The sequence below is a fragment of the Branchiostoma lanceolatum genome, chromosome 14 (genome assembly GCF_035083965.1).
Source record: "Branchiostoma lanceolatum isolate klBraLanc5 chromosome 14, klBraLanc5.hap2, whole genome shotgun sequence".
Taxonomy (NCBI): domain Eukaryota; kingdom Metazoa; phylum Chordata; class Leptocardii; order Amphioxiformes; family Branchiostomatidae; genus Branchiostoma; species Branchiostoma lanceolatum.
This window is the reverse complement of record NC_089735.1, coordinates 4244350-4267404: the sequence shown is the minus strand read 5'-3', so window position 1 is coordinate 4267404 and position 23055 is coordinate 4244350. Positions and strand designations below refer to the sequence as shown.

Here is a 23055-nt window from a genome sequence, read left to right as displayed (position 1 = left end):
GGGTTATATAAGCCCCTGTCTGAATGCGAAGTATCTTCCTATTGACTTTCTGTCAGTTCTGTGGGAATTGATTGTTTCAAAGTCACCTTGGTTGGATGGGTGGGATGAGACAAGTTTTCGAGATCAGATATAGCTGATGTCGGGTTCTCAGGCCAACCGGTCATGTGTTTTTCGTGTTTTTTTTTTTCGTTTCAAGGCATCCTCATTTGTGGTGAAGCATGATGCTTTTTCAAGTAGCTAGTGGTAGTGCAATGTGGCTTCACTACGGCTCGCATTTTTGGCCAAGGACACCGGGTCACCCCTACTCTTCTCGATAAGTGTGTTGGGTTCTTTTAAGTGTAGAGGTTTGACGCTTGAGGCTATGTGAGCATGAGTGATTTAGGCAATACAGTACTCTGAGTTTTAATGTGAAAGAAGACAACTGAGTTTGCATTTGTAATCTATCATTGGGCATTGGGATCTATAGCAGGAAAAGGAGTATGTCCTTGTATTGCCTCTGAATCTCCAGAAAATGTTGGTAGACATCCTGATATTTTTGTCTATTATACTTGTAGACCACCAAAGTTCAAGAACTGGTCTCAGGCCTTACTGTATGTAGATTTTAATAGAATATGGATTCCTAATGCATCTGCTTGGCTTAGACGAGGCCGTATGTGTACTGTATTTCCATTGACTCCTAATTGGCGATGGAAAGAGCTGTCCGTGTAGTTTGCCCTGAAATACCTAGATCTGTATCAGCACTATCCACTGTAATTTATACATTTACACAATTCGCAGGCAATCCTCCCGCCAGATACAAATGTAGCTGTCTGAATTCACTCTGCATTACCTTCACTTTACAGCAAGCAGATTGAGCAGATCGTTCCGTAGGGATTGAATTTCACCCACACGTCGTCAGTACAAATTACTCCGATCAACAGTCTGCAAAATGTACACGCTATCTGGACGTATTGAATCTGTTTTGGTTAATAGATCTACTGCCGCAGAGAGAGAGTCAAAGAGAGTGCATGCATGTATGTATGATGTGTGACAATCGTAACTCTTTGCACGATTTTTCATTTTTAAACAGAATACACGTTGATGAAGAAAATAAGATTCACCAAATAAGTTACTCAAGCAACTGGATGAAATTTGGACATGGCTAGACGTTTCATACAGCATCTTTTGCCAGTGACTGCATGTACATGATCTAAAAGTAAAAGATTAGCACCTTATATAACTTTCGACCGAAATTGTGTTCAATGCGTCAGCAGAGAATTCTGAAGTGTAGATTGAAGGCTGACTTGTGTGGATAAAGCTTATAAGAAACGTCAGATTGTGTAACACAACTGTGTGGGTGGATGGATACAGTATCTCTGAGTTTGTACATGTGTGGGTGGATAAATCTATACGTATGTTGGTGTGTTTTCCTTTCAAAGTTCAAGGAGGTTTTGCTACTTTTGTGCATTACGTAAGCTGCCTTGGTCTCCTTGACAGCATGTACGACTGTGAAGGTATAAAGCAGTCAGCCTCAATTGAGGTGTAGCATACTACATGTGTAGTATTGCTTTTTCAAGTACATGTAGCTAGAAGTAGTGCAATGCAGCTTCGCTAAGGCTCACATTTTTCAGATCACCCCTACTCTTCTCAATGTGTAATGCATTCTTTTACATGCATCCTCTCTCATGCACGGGGCGACTGGCATTACGGCACCATCCGAAATTACGAATGCAATTCCTTACAACATGTCCGAGATGGTTTAACTCAGGCACACAGATCCAAGGAATTTTATCCAGATGGCCAAGGATTGGGGTTGCATTTCCCCTGTTGTACATCATAAGCCTGGCCCGCATCAAATGTTGCACCGTTTTATCGGTTAAGGCTTAAGTATCACTTTTTAAAGGTCAAAGTTAATATAATCACATACTGTGAATTCTCTGGTATATTTTCCAGATTGACTATCCTGATGTTCAACTAATGCGGCCAGGGCTCCGAACGTCATACGCGACCATGAACTTAGAGAAACTTCTCACCGCCGAGCAGGACGAGAAAAAGGCCCGAACACGAGGCTCCCACTCTTCACAGGAGGAGAATGAGGTAAGAGCAGCACCTGAGATGGACTGTAAGTGCAGCACCTGAAACTACTTTGTACAAATGTAGGACATGAAAGAAAAAAACAGTTCATGTTTATTTATTCCCCCAAAACAGTAATGAAATGGGGGGGGGGGGAGTGTAGGAAGAGATCTAGAGAAGAAGCCCAGAAAGGTGCTATGCCCTCCTCCATTAGACTTGAATACCAATCAATACTAATGAAGTAATTCTCAGCAGAACACTGTCACAGATTCGACAAAATCTAGTACAGAGTATTCAATTATCCAATTACAAAAAAATAGTGTACCACCAGGGAAGTTAGATATCAAATGAAGAAGTCAACCATGGTCCATCATCATGATTGCCACTCCTTGGGATACACTGAAATGCTTTGAGTTGACACGATGATGATGAAATTGTACCTCCTAGTTTGTCTAGGCAAAGGGTTCTTTGCATCACAGTTCAACTTTTCCTGTGTGGGTCTTACTTATACATGTACTTGGTGCGTAGGGCTATCTCCTGGACCTGTCCCTCCATCCCAGGATGAAAATTTGCTAGTTGGGACAGAAAAATATGAAGGTGAACAATATCGAGTGGGACGGGAAAAATTTAAAAGTTGGAGACAGCCCTGGTTATGCTAGGGTCACATTTCTGAACCGGGGCCCGGCCGGGCCTTTTGCGGAAACGAAAAATCAAAGTGTATGTCAATACATTTGTACAAGCTATGCTCTTAGATAATTTTGGGTATGTTTTGTGTTTTTGTTGTCTTTTATATCATACTTTTCGTTCCCAAGGACTGCCGCGGCCGGGCCCCGGATTGGAAATGTGACCCTAGCATTACCAGGTGCCATTCTTCTTGTTCTAAATCTAACACGATTTTACTTCAGCTTCCAGCAGAGCTGCAGCAGGTGCAGAACCTCCTGGTTCAGACCGAGCTGAAGCTTCACCGTGGGGGGTCTATCTGCTCGCGGAGCAGCGACTCCGGCAGCAGTTTCTCCGACAACCTGACGAGGTCGGAGAGCGTCGAACTTGACCTCAGCGGACTTCAGGAGAGCGTGGTGGACTCGGATGATGAAGAGGATGGCATGAGCCAATCATCAGAGGTGAGGCTATGTGGCTGGGCGTACTTGCCGGAGGCGCCCGTGAAATGGGGCTTTGAAAGATTCCATTAAGATAAGACAGGGAGGGTTCAGTAGGGTTCAGAATGCATGAAGGTGCAGGGTTCCCTTTCATAGGTTTAAGCATTTTGTAAAGCAATTTCTGTGCCTTACTGTTATCAAAAGTGAAGGAATTCAATTAAGTTCACTGGAGATTTATAACGGTTGCCCCAGGGTGACTTGAAGCAGCGAAATGAATTTGACTTTAAGATATTTATAATACATGTCATGGCTTGTATAAATGTGATAGAATACAGGCTTTGCAGTTGAACTTACTTGTACTTTGACTTTTTTTGTCTGAAGCTTTGACTTTCACACATGGACCTGTTTGATAGAATACCGTTTCATATCTTCCTGTATAGTAGGAGTAAGTAATAAATTTGAATTTTCTACCCCAAGCCAGAATGGTTACGTTATTATCTCCATGAAAAATGGAGATATAGTTTTGGGTGTGTCTGTCTGTCTGTTTGTGTTTCCGCACTACTCAAGTCAGCATAGCTCAAGAGCCTCTTGATGGATTACAATGATATTTGGTATGTGGGCGGGTGTTGTGAAGCCGAAATTCAAGGTCGAATTTGGGCCCCATGGTATGTGACCTTGGTACTGCAACAGAACTTCAATTATTGTATCTTTTGACATGGACGTGCTATGGTCTTGTTTTAAGTATGCTGCATGCTACTGTACATGGTTATAAAGATATCGTTGTTTGTTTCCAGTGTCTTCTTGTTCGAGACGTTGTACGGGACTGTTTAGAAAAGGACCCCTCGGAAAGAACAGATGACGACATCGGTAAGCGGAGGTTATTACAAAAGAGATTCATTGTATTTGGCTGTAAGATATGTTTTAGATTCAAATTTCTTAAGTACTTTATATAAATATATTGGAGCCAGTGTTGTGTACATCCAAGTGATGTTTACCATCCTGATAATTGCATGGCTGTCCAGTGTAAAGTACAATGTCATTGCCTCGCTGAATGTGTACTAATGCAAGACACTTGTTGTGGCCATTGAGTAGCCCTGAGAGCTCTTTGTGCATGTCTGGTGTTTATAGTATGTCTACCTTCTGCAGCATCGAAGAGTCAGTGTAAGTTGAAGTGCTGAAACTGTTACTGGCAAAATTGGATAGTTATGTTTTTCACTGCTATTGAGAATCACTGCTGAGGTTTATTATCTGTGCATAAGATTAGTTGAAATAAGAGTGTAATTACACAGTTTTCCCACTGTTTTTCAGGATACTGAATTTCTTCACAGAATTAGATTAAATTTTGGTGATTCTGTCTTTCCAGAATCGCTGTTGGAGTTCATGCAACATTTGCCAGCGTTTGCCAACATGACGTTAGCCGTGCGGAGGGCCCTGTGTGCCTGCATGGTGCTGGCTGTGGTGGAGAAGGCAGGGACTGTGGTGCTAAACGATGGGGAAGAGGTGAGGAGTGTGATATCAGTGTTCTCACCAGGATTTTTTCACAGCGTAGGGGTCAGGTACAGAAGGCCAACTTTGCGTGGCACAAGTCAATCGTGGAGTGCCGAAGACATGATAATGGTTGGGAGTCTGGCATCTTCCCACACAAAATATTGAAATTCATTGCCAAAAAAAACACTGTTTCCTGCATTTTGAGGGATACATTTTTGAAGTGAAGTTTTTCCTCTGTCTCATCCTCACTTTAAAGCCAAATATGAACTTTTTATAAGATTTATGAAGGTTCTTCCCAGAAAGAGAAACACCCCTATGCTCATTGAAACACAGCATTGGGGTCCAGATCACAGCATCGGGGGCCCCTACGCTGAAAAGGCCTGGTGAGAACACTGGATGTATTTTGTAAGCTACAGTAAATGCATCTAAGTGTTCGGTGGTTTAATGTTCTCGGTTTTCGTGGTTACCTCTTCACCATGAACTTAAAATCACAGCAGAAAAGCTTGCTCTTGTCTTTTGCCCGCCTACCCCCTTGCGACTGCGAACACTTTATTTTCTCCCTACTTCAAAATTAATTCACAGTGAACTTAATGCATTTACAGTGACTTACAATTCCTTAACTACCAAGGAAGTATTTTTCAAGATATCTGGACAAATATGTAGAACTGAATTTCTATCCAGAACCAATCAGAGCCTCTTAAAAAAAAGCCCAGTGAAAAATTTGACATTTCTAGGCCCAGGGCTTGAGTAAAAATCCATCTTGAACCTAGCCATAGTTTGATAATCAGTAATTCATATTAAGCTATTAAGATAATCCATTTTCTTGGTCTTTATTTGCCTTGATTTAACTTATTGCATTATTATGTTGTATAAAGTATAAAGCTCAAATAATGCTCCACAAGATTTGTTTGTTACTTACATTTAAAAAAAATATTTTCTCAAATAAATGAAAATCAGATTTACCCCGTTGGAAAGTAAAACAAACTTGTAATAAGACATACACATGTACCTCGTTGAGACAGTTAACCTCTACCCTACTGAGGTAGTCTTTTGGCACCAGATTTTATTGGCTACAGTATAGGCAGCAGGGAGAAGGTTATAAGAACCACATCCTACATGTTGGTAATGGTTTCCTGCTGTTTCTAATATTACCAGTGTGAGCTGGACTCTTATATAAGCAGATGGGTGGTGACGCACAGTCATTTCCCAGAGTAACCACACGGAAACCAAGTAAAGGGACACCTATGATCTAGTTCTAAAACCTTGCTATAAAAAGATAGCAATACGACAGTCTAGTCTAAGATACCAGCAGGTACGTAGTGATTTTGTTGGACTGAGACTTCATCTGTCTGTAAACTGTAGGTATACAAGATAAGTACATGATACAAGGTATACTATATTATGTAGCTTTGATACATTTGATAGCCCATTAGCCATAGCTTAATGGCACTCAGCTGAAAGTCCTACCAGGATGTACAGTAGATTTTCACATGCCATTTGAAAGAACACGTTTCCTTTCATATTATGGTAACCTAAAGATGTGTATTTGGCTCTAGAATCTGTTGAAAATTCAAATTTCTAATACATGAAGCCAGTGTTGTGTGTATGCACAGTGTTACCAGTAATGTACATAGAAATATCAGAAATATTTATAGACTAGACATTTATCATACCTTTCTATGTTTTGTATGGAAGTCTTTATTGACACGGCAAAAGTACAGCGACTTAAAGGTCTTCTACAACTATACATGCAAACAACAAACAATGGTTTATATGTGTGTTCCCTTGCAAGTATGAGTTTGCAAAACAGATTATTATTATGATACAGTATTCTTATCATGTGTAATTTGAAGACTAAACATTTTAACACCTTTTTATGTTATACTTATAGTATCAGTATATGTGTGTTCCGTTGCAATTTTGTGTTTGAAAATAGAGGTATCAATATTGCACAGTAGTCTTATCACGTCTGATTTTGTTTCAGCTGGATTCCTGGTCTGTGATACTGAACGGTCATGTGGAAATCGAGCACACAGACGACGCTGTAGAAGAGCTGCATCTCGGGGACAGCTTTGGGATCTCCCCCACCATGGGGAAACAGTACCATAAGGGGGTCATGAGGACTAAAATAGATGACTGCCAGGTAAGGGCTTCAGCTTGATGTTCAGCCAGTTTAGATGCAGAACGTACCGATTCTTGAATACCACACTGCCATATTTTGTTGTGTAAAGCTCCTTAACGGAATATGAGCTTCCACTTTGTGGATCTGTATCTTATGCATATTTTTGGCGACGCCTCAGGGGCGAGCCAAATTTTTACTGTATTGTGTGCAGATTGCAAGAATTCTAGGAATTGTACAGGAATGTGAAAGTCCATGGGACGATAACTCAAGAATGCCTGGATGCATTGTCTTCATATTTTGTAGGTGGGTAGGTCTGTGGGAGACCTTGTAATGATTGGATTTTGGGCCCCCTAGCGACTTTCTATGGTACTGCAGGGGAACTTTCACTTTTCAAATCTCGTCTTCTGAACATGCTATAGTTATGATTTTTAAGTGGTGGTTAGCTCTTTGTTAGGAAAATATGTCCTGTAGATTTGGACCCCCTAGCGGCTTTTTTTGGAACTGCAGGAGCTGATTTTGACTCAAACTTTGAAAGAGAATAACGCAAGAAGGGGATGACAGGTCATCATAATTTTTGGTGTGTAGATAGCTTAAGTGATGATTTGCATAATGATATGCCAATTATGCAAATCAATTTCTGATTTGCATAATTAATGAGGACAGTTTATAAATCAGCTGCATGCAGTCATTATAGGACTCTCAAACACATGACATATGCAACTGAGAAAGAGATAAATATCGATAGATATCAATTATGCAAAGTGATACTTAATTTGCATAATTAATGACAAAATACTTTAAATCCATAGTGGTAAATGATGGGGATTTCATTTTTGCACCATTTGGAATTTAAGTAAATGTGGCCACTATTAGACACAAATCTTGCATAGAGCGCCTCATTTACATAATTTATGAGGACGTGGTGCGATATTTTTTTTTGTGAAAACAATATTTTCATACATTGGACAACTTGTGTTATTTTGGTAGAGAGGTATTCTCCAAGCAGAGGTTTTGGTCGGGGGGTAGTAGAGGCCGGGGTTTTTTAACATACGGGAGGCAATGTTAAAAAACCCCGGCCTCTACTACCCCCCGACCAAAACCTCTGCTTGGAGAATAGTAGAGAAGGTGATCGACTGATATGATTTATGCCGCTTCTGCGAGGTCCTTATTTGCATGTGGGCTAAAAACGAAAACGTTAACAGAGACCACCGTCGCCATGGCAACATCTTTTTATGTTGCCAATCTTGTTTAGAATGCATGTATGATTACGAGCCTTGTTGTGTACATTACGCTGCACTGCAATCTAGCCCTCGGGCTGCAAAGTGTATTCTGTTGTTTATGTAACTATGAATGATTTATGATAAAAAAAACGGGACTAGTAAAAAGGCAACATTTGGAAGCAAACACAGCATACATGTATTTCACTCCATCTCCTATAGGCTGTTCTATGGCAACAAATTACAGTTCCATCTAAAAATTGTCTAAAAATGGCCAACAAGCCTTAGTGAGATTATTTCAAAAATCAAAGGCCTCTATAAAAAGAAATTCAGAAAAAAAAACTGGGGGTCTTTGTTCACCCTTTCTCAATGCCAAATTTCTGGTTGTTTGGTTGGAAAATGACAGTTGAATCCATTTGACCAAATCACAGGAGGAAAAGAAGAAGATGAAACTTCGGAAAAAAACTTTTATTCCCCTCCCATACCCGTGGAATGGGGTTTAATATGAAAATGCAATTTTCTCCTTACATTTGTCTTTCAAATTTGTTGTGTTGATTTGCCTTCAGAACAACTGTTGACATGTTTTGCGCTGTCTTATCCCTTTGGCTTTTTTTCTGTTACAGCCCTACTGTACATGTACAAAGATCCTTTTGTTTTGCAACATCAATTGATGAAGATGTCCCATTGATATCTTACTAGAGATGTGAAGCTTCAGCCTTTAGTCAGGAAATACATTGCTGCAGTTAATGATTTCTTAAAGCATTCACAGAGCTTCAAACTTAAAGGACACATCATCACTGATTACGTCTTACTAGATCTTACTAAATACTTTTAAGTCATCCTCAAAACTGTAAATCCCTTAGACGCTAAACTTAAACAGATACATCACATGTACATTACCCTCAAGTGTCTCGAATTCTCCGATATTCAAGTGTCAAACCTTTTAAGTAGAAAGAAAGTGGGATCAAATGTCGATCAAAGCTTATATACAAGAGCACCGAATGACGTATGAGTTGATTTTTGTGAAGAATTCATCTACAGAAAGATAACTTGTCTCACGCAACAGATGTGTCCCATGTGTCAATTATCATACTGTTGGATCAAAAATAGTCAACTAAGTCACTTCAAAAGGGGTGTCCCTGTGGTGTAGTGGTCTGCGCCTTTGCTACTCTGCCACATCTGGTTCAAATTACTTGGACTAGAAGGACTGGGGTTCTAGCCCCAGGTAGGGCACCTCTGGACAAGAGGCGCATTGAGTCATACCAAAGACTTTATAAAAATGGTACATACTTATGAAACAGTATGGAAGTTAAACACACTCCACTGCCAGTGGACTAGCCCCCTGCTGCAGTGATTGCACCACAGTGTGGCCCCAGGGCTATGAAACGGAGATGGGCACCGCCCTATACATCAATTATGGTGTGGGAGGATTTTAACTAACTTTAACTAAGTCACTTCAAAGGACATTGAAATTCAATTGCCCATTTGTGAAGGCAAGAGCTTTCACAGCATAAGTGAGCTGTGTGAATAAAGGCCTAAGACAGCCTTTTGAAAGAAGGTTGAAAGAAAGACATTTGCCAGAGATGGTTGTAAGATAAAGACAAAATTGATATGTCTTGCGTTTGATGTGTCAGATGAAAGCACAGGAAAGTGCAGCTAATAACAGGCAAATCATTTAATTTAAAAAAATAATAAATAAAAGATTCCCCTTCCCTGTTTTATGGTAAGTCTGAAGTAAGAAATTGCATCCACCAATTATACTAAGAAAGTTACTTGTTAAAATAGCTGCAGATTTAGGCCGTCTTTTGACTGGAAGAAAATCACTCAGCAACCGTACATCATCCAAAATTGGATTTGTTTAACTCTTAGATTTCACAATTGGAAATGAGATATTACTGCATCAATGAATGAACAACAAGAGCAAAACCGGAAGTTCTGCTACAGTACAATAGAATGCCGGTAGGGGGACCACAATCTAATTGCTTCTTGCTCTTGCCGACACCCACCAACATACCAAATGTCATACAGACTCATCCACGACTTCTCAGGTTATGCTGTCCACAAACAGACAGACAGACACGCGCACCCGATAACATAACCTTCTTGGCAAAGGTAAAAAAAAGAACCAGTGGTTACAAGTGGTTGACTAACTGACTGTCTTGTCCTTTCAGTTTGTGTGCATTACTCAGAACGACTACTACAGAATATTGCACCAAGGAGAGGTCAACACCAGAAGAGTGGAGGAGGAGGGAGAGGTAGTCATGGTAACGGAACACCGAGAGCTAGATGGTGGGAACAGGAAGGGACACATAGTAATCAAGGTAATAACGGGGATCATATGGGTCAGATTTTTACAACATGTACATGTATGTTAAAAAAGCAAAATGCAGTAGACCTTTGACACAAGATTTTTATGAAAAGTTTTTTTTTGTATTTTGAGTTTTTAAGATACTAATACCATGCTAATTTATCATTGACATATTTGTTACATTTGATATCAAACCATCTTTTGTGCTTAAGTGGGAAAGCATCAGGTTAACAGTAACTCATCATGGCCATACAATGTAGAATGTTCAGAACAGGAGATATCAAAGAAAGAAAAAAAGAGATATCAAAACTAGAAGTCCTGCTGCAGTACCATGGAAAGCTGCCAGGAGCCCAACAATCTAATCATTTCCTCATTTTTCCAACAACTATCAGCATGCCAAATATCAGCATGCCAAATATCGTAAAGATCCACGACTTCTTGAGTTATGCTGATCACAGGCAATCAAACATATAGCCCTGAAAATGTAACCTTATTGGCGAAGGTAGTAATTATTACACATTGAACCGGATGTTTCAAAACATGGGCAACAATTCTCTGTAACTAGTGTAAGACAGCAAAGTCTACAACTACTGGCTAACTGTTGCTAGCTGCCTGAGTTTCTAGTGTCTGTGTCCTCCAAAACAGGAAGAAGCAAATTATACATAGCTGCACAGTGCTAATCATAGCCTTGCAGACATGGCTGCCAGGATGTCTGAGTATTTCTACATCCTTCGGTAGGAAATTAGTGACAGTTTTGGGTTGCACTATTGTCCTGCTAGCAGCGATTTAGAGTTAAGTAAGTGTGAAATAGGAAAACTACATTCCTCTTCATGAGGATATGGTTCATGATTTCTGGGGGCCTGCGTGCCTTTTTCCAGAGGCGCAGCAAGCTATTTTGATTCAGAGTTTATCGTAGCTGCCCCACTCTAACACAACGTGAAGTGTTGTCAGTGAATTATTCGTGAAGCATATTTGGTCACTTTAATTCTATGAGGCATGTCATTTTTATCCAAAACTCAACGTTTAGCATTAATGACCAACTCTTCATGTCGCGTAGTCAGATGCCAGATTGCCCGAAAGTCACAATCATGGAGCACACAGTTGTGCTGGTGTTGATAGCCCAGTTTTGCCAGACAACCTATGGATACAATGGAACAGTCCAATGAGGTCATTCCTAAAGGCTTTTGCAGTAACAAGTAAATTCACCATTAAGGTTACGCATAACCCCCAGAACCTAACCGGCCGCCAGGAAAACTACTCCCACAGGACCATTTCCGAAGCGCTGCCGAACGCTAATATATGCAACATGTGAAAGGAGCCTGCCTGGTGTGGGCGGAGAACACAAACATCACATGCGGTGCACGCCGCAGGTTTTGCATTTTGCTGAGTTTCTGTGGTTGAAAAAGAACGTATAGAAAGACCCTGGAAAGCATGTAATACTCAGAAATAAAGGGACGTTTTGTGACACAGACGTATGGGGACGTACCCTTCCAAGGCAATTTTTCGGACAGAAATTACCCCCGACAGCTAGAAGTTCCTTGATCGTACGGGCAGGGAAAACCCAAGTGGCTGACTGTACCAACATAATACTGTTTTTTTTTTAAGTACTAAATCTTTCAATCTACACCAAAATATTACAAGGATGTATTAAAACAGTTTATATAAGAATACAAAAGAATACAAAATAAATGCACAAACCAGTAGGTTGAAATGGGTCTGTCTGAGTCTCTATTTTCCTTCCGTCTTTAGATACATTTGGTACAGACCATAGTTAGGGGTCATTATTTTTGATCAGTAAATATCTCTCGTAACTGGGGTAAACGTTAACGTGCCTCGTCAGAAAAGTAGTTTTATGGTCAGGTGAATATTCTTATACGTTATCTATATGGTTTAGTAGCTGTTGTATACAACGTCTATGCAGGATTTCATCAAAACTTACGTGTCCTCTGAGGAACTCCGTAACATACCACGAGGCACGCAGCTGGAAAAAATCCAACTGACACAATGCCCAGTAGGCAAGCCTGCACTGAACTTTCGTCAACCTTAGTCCTAATTCACCTACATAACCTACTATTTTTACAGTATACATGGTCTAAAATGTTTCTAAGATGTTCCTCTGTTCTGAAATGCCATGTGTGGTTCCTTTCTTCGAGCTTCTCAGCCGCCGCGGGTTTGTTTTGTTACTAGTTCCTGGCAGCTGGCGGTCCCCCGAGGACCCTAGCGCGCCACATGGCCGGTGATTGACACTTCACTTATGCATACATTTGCCTTCGGCAAGGTTCGCGAGCGCTGGTAGCCAACCAACTCCTATGTTTTTGTGACATTAATTCTCGGCTTTCGTTCGGGTAAAGCCTTATTTGGAAGTACCATACGTCAGTTGAACGTCCTGTGCCCGTGAGTAATGCATAGTGCCCGGCGTGCGAGCCGCGCCGTGCCTGCAAATGGGGCCCCAAATTTGGGACGAAAATTAAGCATTTTTCCGCAATATACAATTATTTTTGGTAAAATCTTAGCACATCTATGATTACACACATGTGTCGGTACCCAGGTGATTGTTTACGACCAAAATTTGGGCAATATTTTCAAGTTTGTAGGCACTAGAATTGTCATAATCAAGCAGTGACCCGCAACCCGGAAGTCAATTTTTCCAGCGGCATTTTTGGTATATTTTTCCCCAAACTTTCACAAAATAACTTCATAATGGTAATATTTATATGTTTTTGTACATTGTGTGTGAATTTCATGGAATATAACCCACAAATACGAACGCTAGAGCATCGAGAATAGACTAACCCCCTTGTCCGCGCAGCGCGGTGCCGTGAGGCTAATCCGTCGCCTTAAGTGTTGCTAGGATCCCTCCATGCAGACCCTCAATTCTGGGGAGGCGCTGCAATTCCACTACATGTTCAAGACAAGAAATATTCTATTTCTGTTATCTGCAAATCACCCCACCATTTTTGCCTGCAATCTGTGAAAGCAACCCTCAAGGACTTAAGATTATACTTAAGATTTGTGGAACCACATTTTAGAGATAGGGCTATTGAAGTAGCAAGCCAGTCGGGGCTCTTTCGTATTGCATTTTCCAGTCTAGCTATCAAAGAAGTATTATGCTTTGTCTCAGCCATTTACGCTAAAGTTACAACCAAGGAAAGAGAGAGATAGAGCTGTGATATACATGCACAGTTGGCAAACATTGCAGAGGAAGTACCATCAACGGTGAATACTCTGCACATCTGCTTTGACCTAAAAATAGCCAATAGACCAGCATCAAACTTGTATCAAAAATTGACTGTGACCTCAAGGCAAATTACTGTTTACTAAGTTTATTTTATTTTCGTGGGGACTTAATTTCGTGTTAGGAGGCTTTCGCTGTGTTAAAGCTTGTAGTTGAAACTTTTGTCTGTAGCAATACAATGGAAATGCATATTCACATTGTCCTGATTTTGTGGTGGAGAAGTTGCCAAAAAACACCATCATTTACATTTTGTTTAATTTACTGTCTATTAATTACCTTCGCGACGAATGGTTTCGTCGAGTAGGTTATTCGATGATGCTTGTCTGTGTGTCTGTTAGTGAACAGAATAAGTCGAGAACGCCTGGATGGTTTGTTGTCGTATTTGGTGTGTCGGTGTGTATGTGGGAAATCTCAAGATGATTAGATTTTGGGCGAAGTGTTTTGCATAATTAACGAGAAAAGTGTAAAAATGTGTTAGATTGTATGCTCATACTATGCTTTCTGGTTGCGACGTGTGGGCTGTATTGTTTCAGGGGATATTGATACGGGTAAATGGGTGCAAAGTTGGTCATGAGGGGTCATGAGGCAGGCAGGAAACGTCAGTTACTGCCAGGGACAAATTGGCTATCAGCCAGCTGTAGGGCAGATACAAGAGATAGACTTGCCCATATAGGCAGTAATGCTTTAAAGCACTAAAACAAGGGCTCAGAAAAGGATTCACCTTAATTGCAAGCCCCCAAAATTCTTATGCACCAGAAAGCCACATCTGTCTACTTTAGAATCATGCAAAGAAAATAGACAGTTGACCAGCTCGTTCTCTCGTAACAGCTGACAGACGAAAACAATCGTCAACTTTGACCTACTCCCAGCCTGGAAGAGTCCACTCGGAGCATGTGAAACCAAACCACAAAGATATCTCCTTACACCAATTAAAAGACTGAAACATACAAATTTTGACCAAAGTTGGATATACACGGCCTTATATGAGTAAGAACAGTCATTAATGCAGTGCCACAGCATGGGAATACCGAGCATGTCTGTGTGTCTGTTAGTGAACACGATAAGTCGAGAATTCTTGGAAGGATTGTCTTGGTATTTGGTATGTTGGTAGGTCTCGATGAAACCTGAAAATGATTAGATTTTGGGCCCCCTATCGGCTTGTTACGGTACTGCAGCGGAACTTCCTGTTATGATATCTCGTGTTGTGGACATGCTATGGAACTGATTTTTGAGTGGTAGATAGCTCGTTGGGCAGAGAGTAAGTGGTATAGGTTTGGGCCCCCTAGCAACTTTTTTGGAACTGCAGGGGTAGGTTTTGCTTCAGACTTTGAAAGGGAATAACTCAAGAAGGGCTTGATGGAAGGTCATGATTTTTTGCATGTACATAGCTTGAGCGATGATGTACATGATTGGATACTTATTATGCAAATCAGTAACTAATTTGCATAATTAATGAGGAAAGTTTATACATTCATCAATTTCCATGATAGGACTCGCAAACATGTGACATATGTAACTGAGGAAGAGAGAAATATTAATAGATATCAGCTATGCAAATGAGAACCTCATTTACATAATTAATGAGAAAATAATATAACTCGAGATGGGCTTGATGGATGGTCATGATTTTTGGTATGAAGATAGCTTATGTGATGCTTTGTATGATTGGATGATAATTATGCAAATCAGATTATAATTAATGAGGCAATTTTAAAAACCTGCTGTGTTCCATGATATGACTATTCAAATATGTGACATTTGTAACTGAGGAAGAGAGGAATGTCAATAGATAGAAATTATGCAAATGTAGGCCTAATTTGCATAATTCATGAGAAACTACTATCATTCCATACTAGTTGTATAAGTTTTGTTCTTTGTATTTCATACAGTGTATTTGATGTAAACGGACTCCAGGAAGAATAGTTTGAAATTTGTGAAAATTGAATGCTTATGGAGATCTGAATAAAACAAACAAACATGTACAGTACAATTTGCAGTAAGTGCCCAGGCCAGCGTTAGATCTACCCTTGTTTGTTCTACTCATTAATTGATGATCATTTTATTTTCAGGGCAAAAATTGTCTGTGTGGGCCCGCATAAAGTTCTAAACAGGAACTATGCAGCTACAGCGTCTTTTCTGAAGATATGGCATGAGTGTGTGCGGTTGGCTTGAGGTTGTCCACTACTATTTGCCTACTCATTAATTGATGATCTTCTTTTTTTTTCAGGGCACTCCTGATAGACTAATACAACACCTGGTGGAGGAACACTCTGTGATCGACCCGACATATGTAGAAGATTTTCTCCTGACCTACAGGGTCTTTCTAGAGAGTCCTGTCATTGTGGGGACCAAACTACTCAACTGGTTTAACGACCCTTCATTAAGAGACAAGGTAAGGCTCTCACTGATGCAGCATTAGAGATGGACCAGCCATACTGTAAAATGCAGAAATGTTTGCTGGGATTTGATTTCTCGGTAGGGAGAAAATGGAGTGTTCGCGGTGGTTTTGAGTTCGCGTTAGAAACAATAGTAGTGCTACAGTCACACAATGGATCGGCTTTTCCAGGTGGTTTTAAGTTTGCAGTAAAGATTTCACTGCGAAAACTGGGAACATAAGACTACCGCGAACATTTCTGCATTTACAGTATGACAGAATGTACAATCCCGCTGTCAACAGAAAAGGAGGTCTATGTGTATGTACTGTAGAACTTTCGGCCTTTCCGGCCCTCGGTGAAGAAATTTTCCTGCTCACTTGCTCAAAATGCCATCTGACCTCTAACGGTAAGAGGTCACTTGATGAAGGAGTGAAATGGAGCGTAGGAAATGCCCTTGGCACAATTCAAGGACATTTCTCTCTTCCTGTCTCACAAGGTTGCAGTTCTGAAAAGGTTGTCAGTGATGACTATCACCTGGGTGCTTCTCAAATTCTGTGATTGCGGCTATGGATAATCGCTGAAAACATGAGGAATTTTTCCTGCTTGTAACCCTTCTTGATGGAAAATTGAGGTTGACATCGGAATTTTAGAGACCTCAGGGCTCGAAATAGTGGGTGCATGTGCACCTGTGTGCACCCAAAATTGGAGCTGTGCACCTAATTTTTTTACTGTGGTTGCACCAGTGCACCTAGATATTTTTGTAGGAAAAAGGCCTTTTAGAAATATACTAGTTTACAGAATATTCTTGAAACGCAATTATCAGATAAAGTAATATGATTTGTAACAGTTGTACCTGATTTCATACATTACTTGTTAAAAATTTTGAAGTTAGCTACAGAATTACAGATTGAAGTTCTTAAGAGTGTTAAACTTTGCAATTATGTTTTGCTGGCATTTAACTTTATTTTGTGGTGCACCCAAAATTCTTTCTGTGCACCTGATTTTTTTGGTTGGGTGCACCAGTGCACCTATTTCCAAAAATGAAATTCGAGCCCTAGACCTACATGCATATTGAATTTGCACGTGTATCTCCTCCTGCAGGTAACAAGAGTTGTGCTTCTGTGGGTCAATAACCACTTCTGTGACTTCGAAGGCTACCCCGTGATGACAGACTTCCTGGAGAGGTTTGAAGGTCTCCTAGAACGAGAGGTGAGAGTTCTCCCTAAAGCTGTATCTAAATCTTACATAGTGCAGCTTTAAGAACTTTTTCTGAAGAGATCATAAGACAAACCCTTTAATTTGCTAGGAAGTTTGAAACTTTGTAACATTTGACAATAAATAAATAAACTTTCCTAAGCCATGTGTTTTTCTAGTGTAAAGTGTTCAAAAGTTTGTATTTGAAATCAGTTCATGATCACAATCATCAAGAGTGAGAAATGGTATGACAGAAAGAAGTTTAACATGTAGATGTGTATCAGTGAATTGATGTGTTCATACATTTGTAGCTGGAATTAAAGTTTGACTGGTGTTGTTTCGTTTGTTTGTTTTTGACAGAAAATGGGAGGCCAGTTGAGGTTGCTGAACATTGCTTGTGCTGCTAAAGCTAAGACAAGAACCGTCACGTTGGTGAGTTTGCATCATAGCACAATCCTCTGGAACCAATGCAATGACATAGAATAAGATTCTGGTTTACACACCTTATCATCATACCCTTTGACTTGTACTTGTCACTGTTAGTGTTACTGCGTTTATTTGGGTGTTTGTCCATACTGTAAATCACTTTAATATAGCGACAGGAAAATATAGCGGTTAGGGGAAAATGGAGTAGGTCACGGCACTTAATTTTAACGGTGGGAACAAACGTTACTGTCTCAAATATTAGTGATAATGAAATTTTAGTGGTTGGCCAGTGACCGTTAAATTAGCTAAAATTAAGTTACAGTTAACAAATCAAGAATTACAGTAGTTATTTGAATTTTGAAGAGTGGCAGAATGTGAGACGGAAAATGGTGTAACCAGAGACTGGTAGGATGGGAAGGTCGGCTTTGACAGGGTCCAAAGTTGGTCCCGTAGGCTGACAGGAAAATGCATGTATTATTCCACAGAATGCATGTATTAGTAGTAGTAGTAGTAGTATCCAGTACTTTTATTAAACTGCTGCCGGGGTCCCTGACACAGGGGTGAGCAGCAGCCAGCTATTACACAGAATTCACAACAAAATTCACAACAATGAATAAAAGAAGAAATTCACAAACACTGTAGATATTTCACGGCGTTATGACATCTTCAATGTCATGTTTGGGAATATTTAATTGTTTGTACAGAATCTTCATGTAACAAGGTGCCCTCTGTTTTGCTAATTACCAATGTCTATCGATCTCGATTTCAGGCGAGACCTCAGAAGGACTCGGTTCTGCACTTCTCAGTGCTGGGAGGGTGTGAGACGGGCAGTGGCATCTTCATATCAAAGGTGGAGAAGGCTTCCAAAGCCGAGGACCTGGGCTTGAAACGAGGGGACCAGATACTAGAGGTCAACGGGCAAAACTTCATGAACATTTTACACAAGAAGGCATTGGAGGTGTTGCGGGGAAACACGCACCTGTCCATCACTGTCAAGAGTAATCTTCTAGGTAAGTGTTGGTATTTTCTACCCTTCTAAGCAAGTAAGTAAACATGCTATCTGCCACCCAAAAATCAAGACCATAGCACGTCCAGGTCAAAAGATACAAAAAATTGAAGTTCTATAGTATGTGACTATAGTGCTGCAGCGAACTTAAAACCACTGCGAACACTCCATTTTCCCCTTAGCGCGAAATAAAACCACACGAACTTAAATGCATTTACAGTATTGTAAAATTTTGTATCAAATTTTTTTCAGGTTTTAAAGAAATGCTGGCTAATCCAGAGACCAAAGGCAGCAGTTCTTCTCCGTCGCATGTCCCAAAGATCGTGAACGACACGCACGGCCACGGAAGAGCGTCCGCACCCGACATCACCGGTTTCCGTCCGGACGGCCACAGTAACAAGGACAAGAAGCGTGGGTTCGGTACCCTCGGCCATCGACAGAAGATGAAAGCCATCATGAGATCGATCCTTCCCAACACCAAGCCATCCATATACAGCAGGTGGGTGTTATTTGTAGTCAGACATCAGGCACATTTTCAGAATATCCCCTGTACTTGGTGGTAACGATTTCCACTCTATGATTCATGTAGTTCTAGGAAAACACGAGTTTACAAAAGTTATGAGTTTTCACCTTATCCATGTGGTGTCGTGTTGGCATAATGGTTAGGGTGCTTGGCCCATGCCCAGAACCTGGGTTCAAATCCCCTGACGTGCCAGCAATGCTGTGCCCTTGAAAGGCACTTAACACGACTTTCCTCACTCCACCAAGGTGTAAAAATGGGTACCTGACTTCGGTTGGCGATGTAAAAGGTGGCGGAATGAGATAGTTGGGCTCCGCCTTCCAATACCATGCCCTAGACACAGTAGACAACAATCCACTGCCCCTACAGCCTCAGAAAGACTATGGGACTACCTTTATTACCTTTTTACCTTACTCTAATTCTTGTTTCTTTCACTGGAACTTTATGTTCACTGTTTTCGATTTCATGGTCACCTCTGTACCGTGAACTTATCATCACCGTTAAAAGAGCTGTTGTTACTATGTAAGATTCCTCCGTTCTGTAAATCACTTGTGGCCACCATGAAATTAAAGTTCAGTGAAAATATCCATTTTCCTTACACTGTCAAATTTTGCTGCCGTGAAGATAAAGTGAATTTCAGTATCCAATCTTTTCCCCCCTGTACCACAGTGAAACCCACCTGAACCAGAGTAAGGACGACAGTGTGTACATGACCAAGCGGGCGAGTGCCTCCAGCCTGCCCAACTCCATGTTCCTCAGCTCCAGTAACCCTGACCTGGTGGCCAGCCATAACTACATCGACTCGCCGAACCAGTACGAGTGCAACGACCAGGCAGTAAAGGTCTACCGAGCAGACCAGACCTGCAAGCACATCCTTGTCAATAAGGTGAGAAAGTTATAATTTGTCTTGTTAAAAGTAACTAAAGTTAAGTATTTATGCTACATATACTTCAGGTTTGCTATGTTAGTTTTGCGATTACGGGGTCTTTTTATAAATATGAATTGGTATTGAATTTTTCTTTTTATTTGAGTTGAATGTGTGATAGTTGTGTGCCGATTTGTTGAAAATAGAGAGAATGCTAGCGACCCCAAAAAACAACCCTCCCAATGAAATGGTATGGCTACCCTGCGACGTCACAAAATCAAGATGGTGGCCACTACACATGCCAACGGACCCAACAAAGGTTTTGCTACGCAAACCTGTAAAAACTATGTCTCAGCAGGTCATGCAGTCAAAACTGCTGATTAAGAAGTAGACTACTCTGGACTGATAAAATCTGGTCTATGTGGACAAAGTGGTCACTATAGACAGGATTCTTAATGCTTGTGTCAAGGGAAGAATTATGTATTACATTGTAAGGGACCACCAAAAAGTTGCCACATGGTCCTTATGTGGAGTTGGTCACATTTATTTTCCATGCATACTCAATAGTTATGATAGCTCTATTGACAACTGATGTTCCCAGGTCATGTGGATTGTTTTTAGTTTCTCTGTTTGCATATATTGTTATCTGTGTGCACCACTCTTGTCACATGTTACCAACAAATACATCTAGATGATATCAGGTTTTAGACAGGATGTTAGTGTATTTTGTATGCAGAATCACAATGTAGAAGATGTGTTGTATTAAACATACCAGCACACAAGGCTGTATGTTACAACATGTATTAGGAAGGTGTCAGCAAGATTTAGTGATTGTTTTGTTTAATGAATTCTTTCATGGACATGTAATTCTATGGTATAAGTTAGGAAAAGACAGGAAGAAAAAAAGATGCAAAAACGGAAGTTCTGCTGCAGTACCAAGGTCACATACCAGGGGGCCCAAAATCGACCTTGAATTTCGGCTTCACAACACCTACCCACATACCAAATATCATCGTAATCCATCCAGAGGTTCTTGAGTTATGCTGACTACAATAGTCCGGAAACACAAACATACACACACACAAACACGCCAAAAACAATATCTCCATTTTTTCATGGAGATAAAAATAGTGTAACCAAGGTTGCACATTTTTCAGTTTCTTAGCCAGAAATAAATGTTATTGCAATGGGCCTTAGCAAGTTCAGGTTAGTCTGCAGAGTTGTGAAAGTATGAGGCAAGCCTTGCAATTTACTTGTATTACAAAGTTGATCATTTTTCTCTTTGTGTCTCTTTTCCAGGACACTTCATCGAAGGAAGTTGTACAGTTTGCTCTACGAGAGTTTGGGGTTCTAGATACTGAAAGGTACATTTTGTTTAGTGAAACTTGTTGAAAGAATTAATAGCAAAACTGTATTTCATGTGAAGATAAAAGATATTTGGTTTCCACTTAGGCCATGTTGATTCAGATTTATCACAAAGTTCTTTTTCATCTTCTGCTAACTAACCATTCAGTTGCTAACTAACACAAGTATTTATCACAAAGTTCTTTTTCATCTTCTGCTAACTAACCATTCAGTTGCTAACTAACAACAAGTATTTACATGTATCACAAAGTTCTTTTCATCTTCTGCTAACTAACCATTTAGTTGCTAACTAACACAAGTAATTCACATGTTGTTATGTGCCATTCCACACCCTTTTTAACACACTGATCCTCACTTACTCCACCCTCACCACCGCACTTCTCCGTCCGCTCACAGAAATTGGTATGATTGCAGCGAGAACTTCTCGCTGTGCGAGGTCACAGTCGGAGGGGAGGGGCTGATCAAACAAAGGAGACTTCCCGACACTCTCAACAACCTGTGCGACAGAATCAACCTCAACGGAAGGTAAACAAGAGCTTTTCAAAAAAGCTGGCGTTTTGGCTACGTTTATGAGTGTGAATTGTCTTTTCCCTTTACTTGAAGTAAAATCTGCTAGAGAAAGTCACTCAAGGGCTGTTGAGTCTATAAGAAAAATTGTCATTTTGGGAAAGGAGTACTGTTTTAATAGAGAAAGGCAGATTGGGGAAAGCAAAGGAGACTTCCCGACACTCTCAACAACCTGTGCGACAGAATCAACCTCAACGGAAGGTAAAAAAACTGGAGTATATGGAAACTGAAGAAAGTATGAATAAAGACCATTCAAACTCTACAAATGGATAAAATTCAGATTTTAGATCTCCGATTTTTATCCAGTTTGAATTATGGTCTTTATGTATTGTTTACCTGGATGTCTAACCGTCAAAAACATATGAAAAGAGTATGCATTGTATTTGTTTGATTATTGTTGTTACGGACATTCACTGCCTTTTTAATGCAAAGGAAACCTGTAGCGTAGAACAGGCTTTTAGCTAGGATTTGTAGACAGGGCGTCCAATAATTGGGGTAACCAGTCTTCTCCAATGGGCTCTGTGGATAATCTGGTAGCTTTGCATGTCAATCTATTTTCATGCTTTCCCAGTTTGAGGGTCTGGTATGAGGAAAAAACAAGTGTCAGTTTCTTTGTTTCCTTAGTGTAGGGCGTCCAGAAGACACCCTGACGCCCTGCTAGATGGCTCAGAATGCCTGGCTCAGGATGCCTTCTCTTTGTCAATACAAATCCAGGTCACATATGTCACACTGGCATTCAAATTGGCTCCATTGATGCTAAAGGCCATAAAGGCATTATCAAAGCTATTAACCTCAAACTGCCAGCGAAGTGTTTCTGTGTATAGCCAAGAAGAATGCATACCTCTCTGTTAGAATCCATTTAAGACACTTAATTGTGGAATTCTCATACATCTGTTGGTGACAGAACACCTACTTTCCTTCCATTTGGTGGTTAACTTTACATTAAGTGAGCAGTGCTATTTAGCAGGCATGGTACATGTATATTGTCAGTACATTGATATATTATCACCCACTGGGAAATGGTTATGTCACAACTTTGCCTAACTAAAACTTTGAAATGTTATATTTATTCAATAGAAAAAGTTTTTGCCTAACTAGTCATAGTGTATTGGATTTGCAACCTAGTGTTTCAAATGTCTTTTTCTGTTTTTCCAGATATTACCTCAAAGACAACATGACCACTGAAACTCTTGTGCCAGATGAAACAGCATTGGTAAG

General features: G+C 40.4%; 1 protein-coding gene across 12 annotated transcripts in view; it reads left to right on the top strand.

Moving 5' to 3' along the window:
- The window catches only part of LOC136448417 (rap guanine nucleotide exchange factor 2-like), a 95132-nt gene that overhangs the window by 51389 nt on the left and 20688 nt on the right, over positions 1-23055 (top strand). For 11 of the 12 annotated variants that reach the window (XM_066447909.1, XM_066447907.1, XM_066447908.1 and 8 more), the window contains 15 exons: positions 1933-2076; positions 2958-3173; positions 3944-4016; positions 4513-4649; positions 6622-6780; positions 10148-10297; positions 15747-15911; positions 16996-17103; positions 17449-17520; positions 18284-18524; positions 18773-19019; positions 19710-19926; positions 21205-21269; positions 21667-21795; positions 22993-23050. In XM_066447909.1, the coding sequence (XP_066304006.1) occupies positions 1933-2076; positions 2958-3173; positions 3944-4016; positions 4513-4649; positions 6622-6780; positions 10148-10297; positions 15747-15911; positions 16996-17103; positions 17449-17520; positions 18284-18524; positions 18773-19019; positions 19710-19926; positions 21205-21269; positions 21667-21795; positions 22993-23050 (2181 nt within the window). The remainder of the gene's footprint in view (positions 1-1932; positions 2077-2957; positions 3174-3943; positions 4017-4512; positions 4650-6621; positions 6781-10147; positions 10298-15746; positions 15912-16995; positions 17104-17448; positions 17521-18283; positions 18525-18772; positions 19020-19709; positions 19927-21204; positions 21270-21666; positions 21796-22992; positions 23051-23055) is intronic. The other variant, XM_066447904.1, reaches the window with a different exon arrangement.